This window comes from Gymnoscopelus braueri (genome assembly GCF_963280865.1).
Source record: "Gymnoscopelus braueri genome assembly, chromosome: 12".
In the NCBI taxonomy this organism is placed as follows: domain Eukaryota; kingdom Metazoa; phylum Chordata; class Actinopteri; order Myctophiformes; family Myctophidae; genus Gymnoscopelus; species Gymnoscopelus braueri.
The window spans coordinates 10,962,764-10,977,763 of NC_137614.1; the positions used below are offsets into that span (position 1 = coordinate 10,962,764).

The 15,000-nt window shown below is 45.3% G+C and overlaps 1 protein-coding gene across 1 annotated transcript in view; it reads right to left on the reverse strand.

The window, feature by feature from the left end:
- lgr6 (leucine-rich repeat containing G protein-coupled receptor 6) overlaps positions 1–15,000 on the reverse strand; it is a 68,616-nt gene that overhangs the window by 52,953 nt on the left and 663 nt on the right. Inside the window, exon 1 of the mRNA XM_080444388.1 lies at positions 14,777–15,000. This exon is cut by the window's right edge and continues 663 nt beyond it. Within this exon, the coding sequence (XP_080300514.1) occupies positions 14,777–15,000 (224 nt within the window). The remainder of the gene's footprint in view (positions 1–14,776) is intronic.

The window sequence follows — 15,000 nt, forward strand, 5'->3', positions numbered from 1 at the left end:
CTCGATGAGTTTCAGGCTCTATTATGACTTCACTTGGGTTGACTGGCAGAGACAGGAGGATACTGGATCCGGCTTAGAGATTGTTCAAATCCATTACTGGGCCCCGCTCGCAGACCCGCGATCAGCTCGTCTTCGGCGTGTATCTGACATGGCCCGTGGATAACATCTAGAACTGAACTTAGATCAGCACTCAATGAAACTTTACCGCATACCAATGAGAACATGTGGCCGCTGTTGGTTTAAAGAGATTTAGCTTGGCCCTCAGCCATTCATGTAAAAAGTCCAGATTTCCTCTTTCACTCCTTCTCAGACATGTAATAGAGACGTGAGTAAGTCTGGCCGCAGTCACAGTGCCTCTACAGTGGCAGGACTGCCTCCAGCTTCTCCCCCCGATGACTACAGATGGAAAAGACACCTGTGGAGGCCAGTCTCCACCAACAAGTCCTACGTTTTGCCTTGACCCAGCGAATCCCAACCTGTGGGCCTGGGCCCCAGCTAAATGATATGGGTGGTTAGGAACCAAAGGGATTCTTACTCCAAGGCTGTAGCTCCAAGATTTACAAATAGAGCCAAAGTGGTTCCAATTGTACACATTAAAGTAACACTGAAGATTTTACAGTGGAAATTGGGTTCGGCAGTTCCCAACCCTGTGGGTCTACATCTCTGATCCTATTGCTGTGTGTGCCCCCCCCCGTGTTTTCTGATGTTTGTGTGTGCTGGTGTGTGTGACGTATATAAGGCTATGTTCAGACTGGCAGCCTAAATCCGATTTTTGTCCTATCCAGATTAGAACCAGACTGGTTTTTATCAAGTCTGAACAGTTGAAAAAACCTAAACAAAACAAAACAAGAAAAACCATGGAAATACATTTTTGCTAATCCAATTTACACCACATTCCTAGGTGGTTTGACGTGTGATTCGAACCAGGGCAGGAATTTCACAGAGGCCATGACTCTGAAAAGATCCACACCACCAAATGAGGCCTTTGCCCATTAAAATGACCAAATTCCAGGCCTGATTCAAACTGTGGCTCGCCAAACAATATTCCGTCGGCTATTTCTCGTGAGTGACACCATTGTACGACAGTCTCCATATTTAAACTTTTTGTATTTTTTTTCGTAAATGAATGCCCTTTTTGATCATACTACACTACAGTGTCACACCAAAGTAGCAGATCCACAAGCTCTGTATAAGCTTTGTATAAAATAAGTTACAGCGGGTTAAACTGTTCCTCATTTTGAAGGACCCCCCCCCTGGGTGTCCCTGGAGTGGACCCTGCAGTTTGAGAACCACTGATAAGACACTGTGTGTGTGTGTGTGTGTGTGTGTGTGTGTGTGTGTGTGTGTGTGTGTGTGTGTGTGTGTGTGTGTGTGTGTGTGTGTGTGTGTGTGTGTGTGTGTGTGTGTGTGTGTGTGTGTGTGTGTGTGTGTGTGTGTGCGTCCATGTGCACGTGTGGCAGATGTTAGAACTGAACATGCAGTGCTGAGTGTAAATGTACGATTTAGAGATGGAGAATGGTCCGTGTCCAAGCATATAGCTATAAATTTGTTCAAAGTGTGTGTGTGTGTGTGTGTGTGTGTGTGTGTGTGTGTGTGTGTGTGTGTGTGTGTGTGTGTGTGTGTGTGTGTGTGTGTGTGTGTGTGTGTGTGTGTGTGTGTGTGTGTGTGTGTGTGTGTGTGTGTGTGTGTGTGTGTGTGTGTGTGTGTGTGCGTGCGTGCGTGCGTGCGTGCGTGCGTGCGTGCGTGCGTGCGTGCGTGCGTGCGTGCGTGCGTGCGTGCGTGCGTGCGTGCGTGCGTGCGTGCGTGCGTGCGTGCGTGCGTGCGTGCGTGCGTGCGTGCGTGCGTGCGTGCGTGCGTGCGTGCGTGCGTGCGTGCGTGCGTGCGTGTGTGTTGGATGTATATGTAATTATACAGAACGTTAAGACAAGACAGACAGAATCCTGGCAGTATACAGTACCAACCCCATAGTCCATATATCATTGCTATCTCTATATTCACAGATAATTTTTAATGTTTTTTTCCGGCAAATTAATACCTTACTTGATCATACTACAGCGTCGCACAAAAGCATCAAAAGCAGCAGATCCACAAGCTCGTAGTGCGGCTCGAAATGCGGTGTGAAGCGACACGTTTTTAGCTTGTAGATCTGCTGCTTTTTCCATTTTTTTATTTGAATCCTGAAAAGTTATAGTTTTGGACACAATGAGGTTTTCCACCTGACAGAGACAATATAAGTGATTCTCAACCTTTTGAATTTCAAGGACCCCCAGTTTGATATGGATTAGGCCACAGTTCCCCATTTGATACCATTTTGTATCCAATCTCTCTGGCACCCCAAACTACCCTGCAAAAAATCCTCAGTATTAATTTAACTCTGAGAGAGTACAAAATAGAACCAAAACGGACCGTTCGGTTCCATCTGTGTACACTCTCAGAGTTACAGACCCCTTAAGGGACCATATTTGTTTCTATACTACTCTCCAAACAACTTATTTACCACGACACAAAACCTTCTTTTCCTCCCTTCTTTTTACTACCTTCCCTCAAATATGTGTTGTTTGTGTCAAAGTGTCAGTTGTTTGGCTTCTCTCTCTCTCGTTTCCCGGCTTCTTTCTCACATTTCCCAAACCCAACGGACCCATAAAGGGTATGTTTTGCATACCTCTCACAGTTACAGACCCGCAACGGGCCATATTTGGACCCCTGGTGCCGGTCCCCCGACCTGACATTGAGAACCAGTGGTCTACCACATCACTCTCAAAAGGTTTATTTACCACACTCCTTGCTTCCTTTTTTCCTTCTTTCCAGTGTTGATTTTGACAGAAAATGTTGATTTAGTTTTAGTCATAGTCTTTTGAATCAAATTACATTTAGTTTTAGTCATATTTTAGTCATCTGAAATGTTTTACTGTTAGTCTAGTTTCAGTCGACTAAATATCATAAGATTTTAGTCGACTAAATCTACAGTTGATTTAGTCGACTAAAATGTATTTTGGTGGTGCCTTGATGGCGTCGTAATGGATGATTTTACACTTGCTTGCATGTTGAAAATAGCCGATCTACAAGCTCACAATGCGTCGCTCTGCGACGCATTGTGAGCTTGTAGATCTGCTATTTTCAGAGCGTAACACCCGAGCGCAACCAAACATATAATGACTTGTCTTTTAGTTCTACTGGATCTGCTCTCCTCTAGTCCCTCACTAACATTTTAGTCTAGTTTTTATTTGTTGACGAAATTGTCAATATATTTAGTCTCAGTTTCTCAGTTTTATAGCTTAGTTTTTATTTCGTTTTTATTTCGTTTTCGTCAGTGAAAAAAGGTAGTCGACGAACATTTTTCGTCATAGTTTTTTAGTCGTCGAAATCAACACTGCTTCCTTCCTTCCATCCTTCCTTCCTTCCTTACTACCTTCCCTCAAATGTGTGTTGTTTGTCTCAAAGTGTCGGTTGTTTGGCTTCTCTCTCTCTCCTGTTTTCCCCCAGAGGCCAACACGGAGTGAACACCGGCTTAAGATAGAAAAAACAACAACACAAAAAACACTTCCGTTCCGGCAACAACAAAAGTGATATTTATGCCAGAGGGGCGTTGATGTGGGGTGAGTTTAGCGTTTGGGATACCGGTGGCGGTTTGCGGTTTCCTGAGAGCGACCTGGGAGGCTTTTAAACGTCGCCCGGGGACAGACGGCAGGTAGGCAGGTAACGGCACAACAATGGGAACAATGGCTATTCCCTCCGGAACGAAGGGACAGAGGAGACAGAGAGGCCACAGTGTGCTCTACCGCGCCATATCCTGTCCCTTAGAAAAGAGTAAAAAGCAATCACAACCCAAGATCTGGGAGGGGGTGGGGGGGGGGGGGCAGTGTGTGTGTCAGACAGTTGGAAAGAACTGTGTGTGTGTGTGTGTGTGTGTGTGTGTGGGGGTGTGTGTGTGTGTGTGTGTGTGCTTGTATTACTGTACTTGTGAGGTCCACATGTCTTCACAGGTACAGTAGAATTTGAGAAACAGACATTGTGATTTTCCAAAAAAATTGCGATATGGCGGCCTGGAGTATCGATACAGTATCGCGAAATAAAATATCGCGATATATCGCGAAATCAATAATATTGCCCATCCCTATGTTTTATGGGGAAAACTGATATTTTTTGTTCGATTTACAATTAGGAAAATATTCAAGTTGGGTTTAAGATCAGGATTAGACATTTAGACGTTAGATTTAGGGGCTAGGGTTGGAGTTAAGGCTGATTTACACTTAGTTGTGTGCTGGTGTTACGCACCGAAAATAGCCAATCTATACACTACAGTACAAGCTCACACAAGCTTCATGTCCTCACAACTAGATACAAACGTGTGTGCATGTGTGTGTGTGTGTGTGTGTGTGGGCATGTATGCACTAAGCGAGAAGGCAGCGTGTTGTGTTGCGTGCGCGGGCCGGGTATACAGGTGCACAAACACGTCTGATCGTCGGCGTACAAAACAGTGACAGATGGTTGCTACAGGAGGCAAATGCTGTTGGGGCAAAAACCTGTTATCTCCATATTCTAACTTTTGGTGTTTCTTTATGAATTATTGCCCTTGTATACTTGATCATACTACAGCGTCACACAAAAACATAAAAAGTAGCAGATCCACAAGTTCGATACGCGGCGCAAAGCGACGTGTTTTGAGTTTGTAGATCTGCTACCTTTGATGTTTTTTTATTTGAATCCTGATAAGTATTTGGACATATGAGGTTTCCAACCGACAGAGACGATATAGTATACATGCATACATGTGGGTTGACAAGAAATATGCCGTGTGTGTGTGTGTGTGTGTGTGTGTGTGTGTGTGTGTGTGTGTGTGTGTGTGCGTGTGTGTGTGTGCGTGTGCGTGTGTGTACGTTGCGTGTATTACCAGCATGACGCATGTATGACATGATGGGGGCCTGGAATGTGCTCTTTGTGACGTGTGGGTGGGGGGGGGGGGGGAGTCACTGCTTGGTGAGAGAATGCAGAATGCTTGCATGGCCCAGATTCCAATTCAGCTCCTAACTAACCCTGGGAATCCATGGGAATGTGTGTGTGTGTCTGTGTGTTTCTGTGCCCGTGCGAGAAGGGGTGCAACCCTCTCTCTTCCAAAGGCACCACAGAGAAATCATTGTCCTCTCCACCAGGACCGGTCCCGAAGCTAAATGTCCCCAATTGTCCTAGCGAGAGAGCGTGCACGCTGGGGACATTGTTTTGCGCGAGCAGCACCTACACACTTTTTAAAAGACACCCATGATCTTTGACTCGGTTGAGCTGGCGTTTGTGCTTATAGCGTGAGTACTTATGCATTAGATAACACACAGGAGAGAGGAGAAACGTGAGTGTTGATGGCAGAGGGGGAGGTGCTGCACAATAAAATCCTGAGTGTACCAAAGGTAACCTGGTTCTCAAACTAGGACCCCCAAATTGATATGTATTTGGCTTTGGCCGTGGACCCCTATCTGAAAAGGTTTTGTGCCAGGGAGCCCCCCCAGAAGAGGAAAAAAATAGCAGATGTACATGCTTGCAGCTTGTAGATCTGCTATTTTTGAACAGCCAACATAATTTATAAATGGATAAAGTGGTTCAAATGATTGTGATGCTATGTTAACTACTTTTGCTGGGGAACCCCTGGAACGCCCTCCCCCTTCCCAAGGCTCTAAGGGCTCCATTATGGTTACATTTGTACCCTATACTCTGAGTTAAATGAACACTGGGGACTTTACAGAGTGTGGTACCTACCTGGCCCATGTGGGGCTGGCAAGTGTGCAGGTGATGACTAGTCACAGTTAATGATACTTAATGCCTTCTCCCATAAGACGCAAACACACACACACACACACTATTATACACGCACACGCAGTCCATGTGTTCACAATGCTCACACACATGCACGCATTGAGTGCGTGCGTGCGCACACATACACACACACACACACACACACACACACACACACACACACACACACACACACACACACACACACACACACACACACACACACACACACACACACACACACACACACACACACACACACACAGATCCACAATGCCTTAATGATAGTTAAAGCCCTGTGCAGCAGCATCAAAGCGTCCCATAGAGCAGTGCTAATACAACTATGCTAGGATTTAGGGTGATGAGGTCCAGGGAGAACCGCGCTGCCGGGGGAAAGGAGTTAGCAAACAGGAACAAAGAAGCAAATCACAGACAAACACATTTCAGACTGCAGGGCAGAATGTGATTTGTTTCTCAAATCTGATCTTCAGGACTGACTGACTGACTGACTGACTGACTGACTGACTGACTGATTGTTATTTGCAAACGAGATCGGATGTGTGTATTCAGGCATCGTTGACCTATATCTGCATCGGTCCGCTGTGGTGACGCCCTGGCAGTAATGCTTAATGTCGTCTCTGTCGGGTGGAAACCTCATATGTCCAAAACTGTTACTCTTCAGGATTCAAATTCAAAAATAGCAAAAGTAGCAGATCTACAAGCAGATCTACAAGCTCCAAAAGCTTGTGGAGAAGGAAAAAAATGCATTGTGGACTTCATTGTGAAAATCGTCAAAACTCTTTTGAGAAGAGTGTGATAGAGAGAGAAGAGAGTGAGGGGAGAGGAGTGTAAATTGGGTGGGGACGGGGGGTACCATAGACGTCTGGAGCCAGGACACTGATGCTGGGCCTTGATAGCTGCTCTATAGAGGGACCCTCTACTGACACACACACACACTCTCTGTTTTTTTTTTTCTAACCGTGTGAATCTATGATTTTCGTCTTTCTTGTTCATTTCAGTAAACCCCCCCCCTCCCGCCCATTTTCTCTCTCTCTCTCTCTCTCTCTCTCTCTCTCTCTCTCTCTCTCTCTCTCTCTCTCTCTCTCTCTCTCTCTCTGCCCCCCCATGTCTCTCTCTCTCTCTTTCTATCTCTGCCCCCCACCCCCCCCTCTCTATCTCTCTTTCTCTCTCTCTCTCTCTCTCTCTCTCTCTTTCTATCTCCGCCCCCCATGTCTCTCTTTCTATCTCTGCCCCCCACCCCCCCCTCTCTCTCTCTCTCTCTCTCTCTCTCTCTCTCTCTCTCTCTCTCTCTCTCTCTCTCTCTCTCTCTCTCTCTCTCTCTCTATGTCTCTCTGTCTCCGACATGATGTTTACAGTGTGACCTGGGTCACTCATGATAGGAATCATTCCACCAACATAATGGCTAGATGACACGCACACCGTGCACACGCACGCAACGGTCACCACCATAGAGGCAGGATGTTATTGTGTTGTGTGTTTATATCTGTTTGTGTGTGTGTACGTTTAACTGCCAGTTTTGAAATAATCCAATACAGTATATATCTATTTTTCCCACATACAAGTATTTCCTTATTTTTTAGATTTTTTTAAAATAATTTCTTCTTCGTCAGACTCCCATCGCTTTCTTCATCCTCTCATGCTCTCTCCATTTTTCCTTATAGTCTTGCCCTGGACTCCACTGGCTAGACAGCAGTCTGGGTGGTCTTCACACACACACACACACACACACACACACACACACACACACACACACACACACACACCCACGCATACACACACACACACACACACACACACACACACACACACACACACACACACACACACACACATGTGCACACGCACACGCACACAGACACACACTCCACACATTGGTTTCCCTCTATCTGGTAATGCACTAGCTGTGGTTTTCCTGGGCTGGCCAAGGCACCGTTAGAAGTTTCACCACACTCACCGCCACCACAAAGCATCACCTAATCACTGCTCATACTGCAGTCACAGACCAGCGCCACAAACACACACCTACAGTGGGAACACACACACGCACGCACGTGCGCGCCGCACGCACACACACACACACTCTCACACACACGGCTGCTGACATAGGGGTGTGATGTGTAAACATGAGTGACTGACAGCCTTCCAAACAGACGGGCTGTGTGTATCGCACCACTCAAACATTCCAATCTGATCATAAACATATATCCATTCACTTTCAAGCAAAATAAATAGAGCTGCCTGCTTTGGAGCTTAGATAAGGCCCTATTGGAGGGTAGGGGGGATTTGGGTGGGTGGGTGGCTCGGGGGAGTGATTTGTTGTTGACAACCGTTTGTTGTAGACCAGTCCGTTCTCAAACTTTTTCCATGTCCAAGTAATTTGGACAGCAGACCCCCGTCAGAAGGTATTTTGTGCCAGGGACCCCCATGTAAGACTTGTGTTGTTAAAGGGCAAGACCACTTTGGTAGAGATTTGGGTTGTGTAGTTACCTTGCCATGATGTAACTCCAAAGGTGGGCAAGAAATACAAAAATAATTGCTCCATTGATTAGAAATTGATCATTCAAAATATGCTCCCCATTGACTTACATTGTATGGTAAAACAGCTCTCAAAGTCACTATTTTAGCACGTAAACGAATGCAAACAAAGTTGATTCAGACAATATAGAACATCACCAAACCCAGTACTGTTTTTTTGTATTTATAAAAATGTCAACTTCCTGTTGATTTTGATTTTTTAATAAGTAGAAAACCTGGACTGGATCCGCGGATCCGGATCCAGATCTTCAAATAGTAAAATCAACAGGAAGTTGACATCTTTATTAAAAAAACAAACAGTACTGGGTTTGGTGATGCTCTATATTGTCTGAATCAGCTTTGTTTGTGTTCATTTATGTGCTAAAAGAGTGACTTTGAGAGCTGTTTTACCATACAATGTAAGTCAATGAGGAGCATATTTTTGAATTATCAATTTCTAATCAATGGAGCAATTATTTTTTATTTCTTGCCCACCTTTGGAGTTCCATCATGGCAAGGTAACTACACAACCCAAACCTCTATAAAGTGGTCTTACCCTTTAAAACCATTGAAACCGGGAAAGCATCTGTGCCATAGGCTGTTCGATTTTAGCGTTGGCTATTCAAAAATAGCAGATATACAAGCTTGCAGCGCATTAGCTATTTTTGAACATTTTAGAAAAAGAATTGAACATTTTTAAATAATTTTGAATTAAGAAAAAACTACTGATTTAGAAGGCATTTGTAGAATCGGGGCCTCAGGTCTTAATGGGTTAAAGAACAATTTAGCGCAACTTTTCTTCCTGTGTGTGACACACAAAAGCATGAATCATGCCTGGAACGCAGCTAATTAGTAGAAAATCCTCTAGCCTTGGTTCTAGGGGGAAAGAAAAACACCCTCTCTCCTCGTAAGCAGCAAAAAGAATGCAGTCTGATTCTTGTCTCAGGAATCCTGACTTGACTGAATGAAGCCTCTCTGCTGCTCTCGTTCAGAGCGGAGGCCGGTTTAAAGCAAAAGGTGCTCCGAGGCAACTCAGAGCAAAGTGGTCCGCGGAGATTTATGACAATAATCGTTTCCGTGGGCAACGCCATGAAATGAGCTGTCATGTGAGAGGCTTTGAAAGACCTTCACTTTGATATCAGATTAGAGAGGAAAGATAGCGCCCAAGGGTAGGTGCGCGCGCGTGTGTGTGTGTGTGTGTGTGTGTGTGTGTGTGTGTGTGTGTGTGTGTGTGTGTGTGTGTGTGTGTGTGTGTGTGTGTGTGTGTGTGTGTGTGTGTGTGTGTGTGTGTGTGTGTGTGTGTGTGCGCGCGCGCGCGTGTGTGCGTGTGTGCGCGTGCGTGTTTGTGTGTCCCTAGAGTTGGAACATAGCGTACATATAAAGCGCAGAAATGTTAAGGGATCTTTGGCGTTTTATGGCTAGCTGTGAGCACAGTGGTCCGGGTCATAAGAGAATGGCTTCGATGTGGAAAACAGCTTGTCTACCTACAACAGGGGTTCTGAAAATGTATAGTAGTTAATATAGCATAACATTTTTGTTTAACCACTGTAACCCCTGTATACATACATTGGCTTTTTGAGAATAGCAAATCTACAAGCTCACTTGTAGATCTGCTAGCCCGTGAAAAAAGGAGATTAAAAAAAAAAAAATTAAGACCCGAGGCCGATTCTACAAATGTCTTCTATAAACCAGTAGTTCTTTCAAGATTTCTGCAAAAAATATCAAAAATAGAAGATGCACAAGCTTGTCCATCTGCTATTTTTGAATAGCCAACACAAAAACCTAAAATGACACAAGATGCTTTCCTGGTTTTAATGGGTTAAAAGGCTATTATGATTCCACAAAGAATTTCATTTAGGTAATGGATCTTCTATTCTTCTATTCTGTTTCTAGAGAACTTTTTTTTGTCAGAGTTCTTTAACCATTTTCTGATGGTTCTTTGAGGCACCTTAAACCACTTAAACCCCAAGCATCCCAATTTCGGTTGTGTCTTAATAGGCGGACGTTCGTCAAAAAATAGACCATCTACAAGGTCCCGTCAAGCTTGTAGATCTGCTATTTTCGACAAAGAGGTTTGGTGTAGAGGGAAAAGGAGGGGGACCAAGTAATACAGTCTCCATGGGAGACACCAAGTCAATGAAGAATACAGGGTTTTAAGTAATGGGTTCTTTATAGAATCAATTAGAATCGGTTATTTCTGGATCCAAAAACGCATCACTCTGATGAACCAGTTTTGGTTCCACCTGGCACCTTTTTTCCCGTGTGTCTTTTCGTTGCCGTTCGGGCAATTTCCATATTCTAACGTTTGTGTGTTTTTCGTAACTAACTCCCTACTTGATCATCCTACAGCGTCAACACAAAAGCACCAAAAGTGGCAGATCCACAAGCGAAGCGACCCGTTTCGAGCTTGTAGATCTGCTACTTTAGCAATTTTTTTATTTGAATCCTGAAAAGTAACAGTTTTGGTCTTTTGGACATATGAGGTTTCCACCCGAGAGTAGACGATATGCACCAGCATACACACACACACACACACACACACACAGCCGAATAGAAGAAAAGATTTGAATGAATCGCCCTAGTGGCGGCCTCGCTCTCGCCATAACATTAGCGCTTGTGCTGCTCTGTGAGCCCCCTTTGAAGGGCTCTCCGGTGACACGGGTGAATGATGTCATCTACTTTCACCACGGTGTTGTGTGTGGGTGGATGTGGTGGCGGGGTAATAATAAAACGTGAACTTTTCTCCACCAAATCCCTGTGACCCTCTCTTGACTATACAGTGTGCACCGTGAGGAGAATCTAGCCGCTCTCTAGCACAGCGATTCTCAACCTTTTCAGGCCGCAACCCCCCAAAATAATCATATTTAAACTGGGTACCCTGAAAAGCACTTGGAATTGTAGGAGTTGAGGCATTACATTTAGTTTGACTCGGTTCCACAGATACATATTGTGAAAATAGCAGATCTGCAAGCTCACAACGCCTCGCGTTGCGAGCTTGTAGATCGGCTATTTTCAAAATGTTTGTCTCTTTCCTATATTATTTGACCCACGGATTGAGAACCACTGCTCTAGCACAGCGGGCCACGCTGAACGGAAGGGGTTTCTGGGCTTGGAGAGATACTCCCGGGGATTGATTGGACCAGGCCCTATACAGGCTGTGTTTTATAATACTATATACCGGGGGTATGAGAAGCCATACTCTGCTGGGTTTTGGACTAGGGTAGATGTGCCACATCGTGTGTGTGTGTGTGTGTGTGTGTGTGTGTGTGTGTGTGTGTGTGTGTGTGTGTGTGTGTGTGTGTGTGTGTGTGTGTGTGTGTGTGTGTGTGTGTGTGTGTGTGTGTCTGTGTGTCTGTGTGGGTGGGTGGGCCACAGGGTTATAGGGAGGTGTGTGTTTAACAAGTTCAGTTGAGTTGTTTTTCTTCCTCTGGGCCATGATGAAATAAAGAGACGCGTGTGTCTTATTTGTCTGATTTTGTGTTGTCCTGCATCTCCCATCTTGTCCTACTTTCTATGCCCCCTCTTCCGTGCTGTGTGTGTGGTTGGTCGTTGAGTTTATTTATCCTATTCTAAATCAGCACTCAAACTTTACTAATTGGTCCAGTTCCACAGTTAGGTAACGAGGGGAAATGAACAATTACTCCTGTGTTTGTGGAGAATGATGTATTTGTGTGTGTTTGTGTGTCTGTCTTTGTGTGTGCCAGCATGCGTGCACGTATGTATGCGTGTGTGTCTGTCTGTGTGTGTCCGTAAGTGTGTGCGCTCGTGCATGTGTGTGTGCTTGCTTGCTTGCGTGTGTTTGTGTTTATAGCTGCAGTCAAGAAGAGAGGCGTGTTTCGGGTCATCACTGTTTCTTGTTTAGTGGCAAAGTCCAGAGGACTCAAAACATGCTCACTTTCTGTAAAAACACCCACATTTCAGAGCTCTCAGAAATGATCTGTATATGTGTATGTACGTGTGTGCGCGCGCGTGCGCGCGTGTGTGTGTGTGTGTGTGTGTGTGTGTGTGTGTGTGTGTGTGTGTGTGTGTGTGTGTGTGTGTGTGTGTGTGTGTGTGTGTGTGTGTGTGTGTGTGTGTGTGTGTGTGTGTGTGTGTGTGTGTGTGTGTGTGTGTATGTATGTGCTGGCCTCTGTGTGCGTTTTTCATTGTTCTTGGAGCCTCATTGTTCCACGGGACCCCCTGACGTCCTCATAAGTAGACCGATTCCTGGATAGAGTCAGAGAACATAATATTTCATCACCGTACACTCTCCATGTGTTTTAGCTTTCATGTGAGATGAAACCTGGCCCTGCCTCCGTCTCCCTGCACAGCAGAGGCAGAGGTAACACTGGGGTAGGAAGCAGTCATCCAAGGCAGCATAGAGTTATGTTTTATGTGCGCCTTTTAAAGTCGTTCGCTATATAAACTGTTGATCCGCGCTCCCTCCCTCCCCTAGTACTCTGCAGTCTGTTGGTTCCACCGTGTGCTTGTGTTTTAATGCTCGGGGTGCCCCTAGTGGCCAACTGCTGCATTGCATGCTCTGTGTTTCCTGGATTTGACTTCCATCACTTCGATATCAGTTATCACTAAAGTGGCCTTCTAATCGGTCCTCGGAGGCCCTGTGCTCGCTTTAATCCACAACAAGGGGGGTTTTTGACTCCATATCGTCTCTGTTGGGGTGGAAAGCTCATATGTCCAAAACTGTTCCTTTTCATGATTCAAATGAAGAAATGGCAAAAGTAGCAGATCTACAAGCTCGAAACGCGTCGCTTCACTCCGCGTTTAGAGCTTGTAGATCTGTTACTTTTGATGGTTTTGTGTGACGCTGTAGTATGATCAAGTAGGGCGTTAATTTACGAAGAAAAGCACAAAGAGTCAGAATATGGAGATAAGAGGTTTCTGCCCCGACAGCAACGATATAAGCCTGGTGATGAAGTGGCCTTAACACTGCTGATAACGCATTTTACACAAGATATGGAAGGAGAGTGCTGATAGTGGTTTGTGAAGTGCATTGTTGACAATGATGATGACACTTCACAAGCCTTTTATAAAAGCTTTTGAAAACCATTATTTTCGGAGGATTTATAAATGCATTTTGGCATATAAACACCAACTTTTCTCTATTTTGATATTATTTGATATTATTAGTAAAGATCACATAGAAGTAACAAGTTCATTCTGTCCTTTGGAGTGGCAGTCAGCCAGTAACCTGGTGTTGTTGGTGTAGTGCTGATGTTTGTAATTGTGGTACTAGTGGTACGTACAGTATACAGACTTGCACCCTTTTGTAGCAAAAAGCCTGAAGTCTGAGGTAGGTTCTGCATAGCGGCTTAAACCTGCAAGTGTTCGGAGCTCATAAAAGCTCCAACGTAGTCAGTCATGTGAGCATGTACTCAACACGCTCGTTCACACACACGCAGTTGACAAACGCACGCACGCACGCACACACACACACACACACACACACACACACACACACACACACACGCGCACACACACACACACACACACACACACACACACACACATATCCACGCTGAATCTCCAGTTGGCGCTTGGAAACCTGACACTGAAAGCAGCGGTCCAGTAATATTACCATAGTGGCCAACACACACACACACACACACACACACACACACACACACACACACACACACACACACACACACACACACACACACACACACACACACACATGTTCCCACTTGGCCCTGTCCCATTTTTTATCTAAATGCAGGTTGTGTCCCTATGCCTCTGGTGACAAATCCAACTGTTGCTCATTGATTCAACTGTTCCATGCCTACAGTAAGTCAGCTAAAAAAAATAACAATAACTCAGTCTATCTTCCATTACGAGATCACACAATATTCAATTCAAGATTGTTTTAATCTGTTTCAACCGCAGTATGCAGTGAGTGAATTATGAGTGCATAGAAAATGCATAACAACCGAATAACAAACCGAATGACAAGATGTTCATAATCGACATTATTCATTGAAATAATAACAATAATGTTCTGCTCTCTAAATGAGCAAGTGGAAGATGTAGCTCATGGAGAGCGTTGAATTGAATACATAGGACCACAATGGAAACAAGTCCCTGGACTTTTTTTGTGTTATCCTTTCAGCCTTAAATGTCTGACTGTACCACGTGCTGTTTTACATTTCTGACTAATAAACTATTCAATCGATCAATCAACATGACGCTTACGAGAGAGAGAGAGAGAGAGAGAGAGAGAGAGAGAGAGAGAGAGAGAGATTGAGACAGAGGCATGACCGAGGTAAAGGCAGGAGAGAGATCCCCCCCTCCCCAGAGGTTAAAGGTCGAAGACGAAAGGACAAGTGGAGAGATATTTATGCGTATAGAGGGAGTTCAGACACATGTCCCCACATTGGCGCCCTGAGAGGAAGCAGCAGGCGTCCATAAAACACCAACTGGTATAGAATCAGCACGACACGTGTGTGGTATAGGCTATACTCACAGGTACGTGGTGAGAGGGCTGAGGTTAGCCGGCACGGCCGATAGTCCCAGTTCGTTGCAGTCCGCCATGACGAAGATGCCGTCCTCCTCGCACTGGCACGGGGGCGGACACGCCGGCACCCCCGGGCCCTGCTGCTGCTGTCTGTCCTGCCCGCCCCGCCCGTAGCCCCCCCAAACCCCGGGGGCAGACCCACGCACACGTCCCCCGGCCACGCACAGGAGACA